General features: G+C 48.4%; 1 protein-coding gene across 1 annotated transcript; it reads left to right on the top strand.

Moving 5' to 3' along the window:
- The first annotated feature begins 1,552 nt into the window (after positions 1–1,552).
- LOC145360659 (uncharacterized) lies at positions 1,553–6,161 on the top strand. The gene is made up of 3 exons (XM_080216007.1): positions 1,553–1,975; positions 2,435–2,611; positions 4,572–6,161. The coding sequence occupies exons 1-3, from the start codon at positions 1,553–1,555 to the stop codon at positions 6,159–6,161; spliced, it is 2,190 nt and encodes a 729-aa protein (XP_080072133.1).
- The last annotated feature ends 235 nt before the right edge of the window (positions 6,162–6,396 follow it).

Below are 6,396 nucleotides of genomic sequence, written 5' to 3'. Positions count from 1 at the left end.
TCGCTACTCAATGCAGGAGACTTATCCCATATCATGTATCAACAGAATATTAGTGAATGGCCTACTGCATCTGATACTTACTCTGCTTCTGACATCACGGCCAGAATTCTCCAGCCTCACCCGAGGCTGGGATTCACCAGTCCCGCTGCAGTGACTGGAGATTTGGCTGAGCGCCAAGTTCTCCATTCCTGTTGGCTGCAGTGGCAGGGCATGTGACACCAGAAAGTTCCGTCCCATACCAGTAGAAATTATCATTGCTAGTGTAAGGGATGGTAGTGTAATTTTTGAGTCAAGCCATCTGGGGCGGAAACCATGACAGAACCGTTATTGTAACCTAAGGGGTTAAACGCTAAGACCAGCAGATGATGAAACACATAGAAAAAGAAAAAAAACATGAGACTGGCAGGCGCCCGGGGTCTTCAGAAAAGAGATAGGAAAACAAACTAATTTACACCATATAAAATAAATGTGTTAGCAATTTACAGGACAATGAAAAAGAGTTAGCTGAATTGATGAGAGGTAAAACGATTTAAGCCTTAAAGGGGGTGATTGGATTAGAGTTAATGGGATGTCAACAAGGGAGGAGCTCACTCGGTAAAGGGATTAGGAAGTGGTAACCAATGAAGAAAGGAGGGCTGTCCTATTGTTATCTAGAAAAATGTATATAAACTATGATTGTGTAAAGCAAGGTGTGTGTACCCACGGGACGGCACCCTTTCTTGCAAGATCGAATAAACCGACAGTTAGCTGAACTCATCCGTGTCTTTGATTCAAGGGGGGGATCATAAAAGTGAGTATCGGACCGTTCCTCACAATTGGGGGCTCGTCCGGGATCTGGAATTATAACGGGGGTTTCCCTCGACTAGACCAAATCGACGGAATAAGACGCGTCTGGTGTATGTTTACACGTAAAAACGTCGTTTTGGCCTGGAAGGAGGGGAATCTGAAACCACTCAATTGAGATAATTCTGGACCCTGGAGAATCACACGGATGACTTCTATACACTAGGACTGCTAGGACTGTGACTGAAATTTGTGAGGGGGTATACACATCATTGGAAGAAGTCGGACAACTCCGTGCACGGATCAAGGTAAGAAATTTCTCTCCCGGGAATTCGGCTGATTAAGGGTGAGAGTCATTTTCTTCCTTGTTGACTTTATGGTTATGACAGTTTGATCTGAGGGCGCAAATAAATTAACTTGTGTCCAAGACGACAACTGAAGACTAACCATGGGAGGTAAACCGTCCAAGAGTAAGGATGGGAAACCGGGAAATAATAATGATGAAAAGGGAATACCCCCCGACAGTCCTCTGGGGATACAGTTAGAAAATTGGGATTGGGACCAAAAGACTAAGGACTTAAAAAAGAAGGTTATGATAAAATATTGTTGTTTTGTGTGGACGAAGGAACCAATCCGAAAACCATCTGTATTGTGGCCAAAATACGGATCGGATGAGGATTGGGTCTGTCAGATATTAAATTTATATGTTAATAGTAAACAACCCTTTAACCCCGAGGAAAGTAAGTACGCTGCCTGTTGGGTGGGCGCGATGAGTAGATCGCCACAGCCAGTCTCCCTGTATCCAATGATCCCACAGAGCAGACCGGGGCAATGGGACCCTCTTGACAACCTCCCGCCGCCACCCCCTCCTGTACCAAATGTGCCCCCTGCATATCAACCAAATAATAATGGGGCCCAAGGGCCCCAAGGGGAAGATCTCATAAAGCTTGAGAACGGCGCAGGAGGCGGACCCCCAGTTGAGGGTCTGCGGAGGTCCAAGAGGTTAGTAATAAAACAGTCCCTGGAACAACAGCAGAATAATGGGGCTTCAGCGCCCGAGGTGGAAATGCACCCCCTCAGGGAGGTTCCCTTCGGACAAAGAGAGACAGGGTTCGTGGTGGTGCCTCTTAACTCGGCAGACATCCGACAACTTAGGAAGGAGTTGCCCCCTCTCCTAGAAGACCCTGTCGCGGTAGCGACACAACTTGACCAATTCCTGGGTCCAAGCATGTATACTTGGGGGGAACTCCGGGCCATGATGAGCATATTATTCAACTATGATGAAGGAGTTATGATCCGAAATAGGGCCATAGAAATTTGGGATAGGGATCACCAACAGCAAGAACAACTCAGGGGAGATCAAAAATACCCTCTTGAGGATCCAAATTGGAATCATAATACCCAGGAAGGGCGGACAAACATGTCGGATCTCCGAAATCTTATAATTCGGGGGATCCAGACATGTGTCCCCAAGCAGCAGAATGTGGCAAAAGCATTTGATATTAGGCAAGGAAAAGATGAATCACCCAGCACGTTCTTAGACAGACTGAGGGAGTCTGTCCGCAAATATTCAGGAATCGATCCTGATGATGAAATTGGAAAGGGAATGCTAAAAATTAATTTTGTAACGAAATCCTGGCCAGATATCCAGAGAAAACTACAAAAGATTGAGGATTGGAGTGGGAAGGACATGGCGGAATTATTGCGGGAAGCGCAGAAGGTCTTTGTTCAGAGAGAGGTTGTAAAGGAAAAGCAGAAGGCAAAGATGATGGTGGCGGCCGTTAGGGAAGTATGTAAGTCCACCGGGATAACGGATGAAGGATATACAGTAGGTAGAGGAAGGTCAAGGGGAGGTTGGAAGGAAAGGGGGGGCCAGGAGGGGCCGAGGTAGAGGACGAGGAGAATTTTATGGTGGTGACCGGCCCCGGGCGGCCGAGTGTTACCACTGTGGGAAACCGGGACACTTCAAAAGAGAGTGTCCTGAATTTAAGAAGGAACGAGAAGGGATTTATGAAATGGAATGTGAGGTTGATTAGAGGGGTCAGGGGAGAATCGGAAAAAGGACCTACCAAGAACCCCTGGTAAATTTAAAGGTGGGTCCACAAAAGGAAGATGTTACATTTTTAGTCGACACGGGGGCAGGCAGATCCTCAATCCCAATCTATCCTACAGGAGCCAAGTACCAAACTAAAATGTTGAACATATCAGGAGTAAAGGGAGGGGTATTTAGGGCGAAACTATTTGAACCACAGGTACTACAATGGGAGGAAGAGGAGCTTTTAGCAGAGCTCCTCCACCTCCCTCATCTCCCCTATGGTCTGTTGGGGCGGGACCTGATAATCCGTTTCGGGCTCCGAATAAATGTAGGGGACGACGAAGACCTGGTGGTAACTATGTCATACCTTAGCGAGGACCGACTCACGGGTATAGACCCTAGAGTATGGACGGCCAAGGGAAACAGAGGGCGACTCTCGATTCAGCCTGTAAAAGTTGATACACTGTGGCTAAGCAAGTCACGAAAGATTGTGTAATTTGTCGGAAGATGAATAAAAAAGGACTGAGACAGAATACGAAGCAAGGAGGGAGAAGCCCAGCCTATAGGCCCTTCGAGTATATCCAAGTGGATTATACCGAACTCCCTCCCATAGGGCGCCTGAAATATCTTTTGGTAATAGTGGACCACTTGACAGGGTGGGTTGAGGCGTACCCAACCGCCATAGCATCGGCGACACAGGTTAGCAAGGTCCTTCTCGAACAAATTATCCCACGATACGGACTCCCCCGGGCCATCGATTCAGACCAGGGGAGCCAGTTTACGTCCACTGTCCTACAGAACATAGTGCGGGCAGTGGGGGTAAGCTGGGATTTCCACACCCCTTGGCATCCCCCGTCCTCGGGCAAGGTGGAGAGAATGAATCAGACTATTAAAAAACAGCTGACGAAACTCAGGACGGAGACCGGGTTGCCCTGGACCAAGTGCCTTCCCCTTGCCTTGCTGCAAATAAGAACGCAGCCACGGCGGGACTTGGGGGTGTCCCCATACGAAATAGTGTTCGGTCTCCCCTTTAATGGACCAAAAGGGGAACTCCCCACATTCGAGTCCCGCGATGTATTTGTGCATAAATATGTTGAGGTCCTGGGGTCTGCTCTATCTCATTTACGCCAACAGGGACTCCTGGCACAGACACCACCTCTCGAGTTTGCGATACACACCATCAAGCCAGGGCATTGGGTCCTAATCAAGAACTGGAAACTCCAGACTTTAGAACCGATCTGGGATGGTCCCTTCTTGGTTCTTCTGACCACGGAAACGGCTATCCGCACGGCTGAGAAAGGCTGGACGCATTACACTCGAGTGAAAGGACTGGTGCCAGAACCGGCAGAAGAAGTGTCTACCCCTGGCCACCACACCACGAAGAACTGATTGGACTTGATTTTTGATATGTTAATTTGGGCAATATACGGCAATAGCGGGATGTTACTAATAATATGTTTACTCTATGGGGGCATAGGTGTTGGGCAGGCGGCCCAAGTGTACTCCCTTACTATAATCCAATCACCCCAGGCACAGGTAATTGAGATTGACCTTTGTCGAATGGTACCCTGCAAAGACGACCTCACGGGGCAGAAGGGATACCAGGGGAGGGAAATAGAATTACTTGTCTTCGATAAGAACCCAAAGTGTACTAAAAATGAACAGGGGAAAGTAGAATCTTGTCAAGTAGGGGGGGTTAAATGAAGACGTTAAGTTAAGGATTCGCGAGAAAATATCACTTGTTCCACGGAAGATCTTTCCCAGCGACTGTAAGCTAAACCAATGTAACCCCCTCTACCTCACCATAAAAAAGTCAGACGACGGTGGGACGGAGGGCCTCGACGGACAAGTTCTTGGGGTCAAGATCAAGGAACACACAGGGAGGGTGGGGGTGGCCCTGTGTTGTGTGCGGGTTACAGTCAAAAATGCCGAAACCAGGAACTCCTCCGCCCCTAGCCGGGGAGTCTCGGGAGAAGTCAGGGTAGTGGAGGTAAAGGATTTAAGAGAGACCATTGAAATAGAAACGGGATTCAGGGAAGCGAACGCCTGGATAGAATGGGTCAAATATACGGTACAAAGTGTCGGAAAGGGTAACTGTTATGCGTGCACCAGTAGCCGGCCAACTCCCCAGGTGGTCCCATTCCCGCTGGGATGGGATAAAGAACCAGCTGAAATGGAGTGTATGGTGAAACTGTATCAAAACAGAGAGGCTTGGGGAGACCCCACTTATCGCTCCTTGAGCCTGACATTTCCCCCAATCAAACTGAACAGGGCGTCTCAACCCCCCCCTTTTTCCGGAGTAACGGGGATACATCACACCTGTATCACCCGGACTGGGGATGGATTGGACAAGGAAGTGGGAAGCTTCGATAGGTGTGGAACAGTTAAGGACGTCAGCGACACCACCGAGGGAGGAAACTACTCCCAAATCCAGGTACCTAGAGCTGATCTATGGTGGTACTGTGGGGGGAGGACTTTGAGACCCATTTTACCTCAGAAATGGAAGGGCACTTGTGCACTTATCCAATTGGCTGTACCCTTTACCCTGGCATTCGAACATCAGGGACCCCGTGGAGAAGAACGAGGGAAAAGGAGCCTCCCGGGCTCTTTTGATGAACGAATATATCTGGACGCCATAGGGGTCCCTAGGGGGGTCCCTGATGAGTACAAAGCCAGGAGCCAGATAGCAGCAGGGTTTGAATCTCTGTTCTGGTGGGTGACCATTAACAAGAACGTGGATTGGATCAACTATATCTATTATAATCAACAGAGGTTTGTTACTTATACCCGAAATGCGATAAGCGGGATAGCGGAACAATTGGACGCAACCAGCAGGATGGCCTGGGAAAACAGGCTAGCCCTGGACATGATTCTAGCAGAGAAAGGGGGGGTATGCGTCATGATAGGAACTGAATGCTGCACCTTTATCCCAAATAACACAGCTCCCGATGGGTCAATTACCCGAGCCCTCGAAGGGCTAACGACCCTGGCTAATGAACTAGCTGAGAACTCGGGTACAGACCCAGATCTCACTAAGTGGTTGGAAGCTTGGTTCGGCAAATGGAAAGGAGTAGTAATGTCCGTCCTTGTCTCTTTCATGGTGACGGCAGGGGTATTGGCCGCCCTAGGGTGCTGTATCATCCCTTGTGTTCGGGGGTTGGCTCAGCGGCTAATCGAAACAGCCCTGACTAAGGGGGATGTCCTGAATGGAAAAGTGATAAATATGAATTTAGAGACGGAAGAGAGGATAAGCCTCGTAGACGATAAAACTCTGGATGAACAGGCCCTTGACCTGCTGGAACGCCTGGAACACCAGAAGAATGTCAAAAATTACAAAGCGTAAGAAAAACAGGGGGGATTGTAAGGGATGGTAGTGTAATTTTTGAGTCAAGCCATCTGGGGCGGAAACCATGACAGAACCGTTATTGTAACCTAAGGGGTTAAACGCTAAGACCAGCAGATGATGAAACACATAGAAAAAGAAAAAAAAAACATGAGACTGGCAGGCGCCCGGGGTCTTCAGAAAAGAGATAGGAAAACAAACTAATTTACACCATATAAAATAAATGTGTTAGCAA

The sequence above is a fragment of the Carcharhinus amblyrhynchos genome, chromosome 32 (genome assembly GCF_965287045.1).
Source record: "Carcharhinus amblyrhynchos chromosome 32, sCarAmb.v2.hapA, whole genome shotgun sequence".
In the NCBI taxonomy this organism is placed as follows: Eukaryota; Metazoa; Chordata; class Chondrichthyes; order Carcharhiniformes; family Carcharhinidae; genus Carcharhinus; species Carcharhinus amblyrhynchos.
Note: the sequence above shows the minus strand (reverse complement) of the source record. Positions and strands in the feature narration are given on the sequence as shown.

Coding starts and splice junctions, on each gene's coding strand:
- LOC145360659 (XM_080216007.1), top strand. CDS start 1,553: ATGAGTAGATCGCCACAGCCAGTCTCCCTGTATCCAATGATCCCACAG. Junction 1,976..2,434: donor TCCTAGAAGACCCTGTCGCG/GTAGCGACACAA, acceptor CCAGATATCCAG/AGAAAACTACAAAAGATTGA. Junction 2,612..4,571: donor TAACGGATGAAGGATATACA/GTAGGTAGAGGA, acceptor GTTCCACGGAAG/ATCTTTCCCAGCGACTGTAA.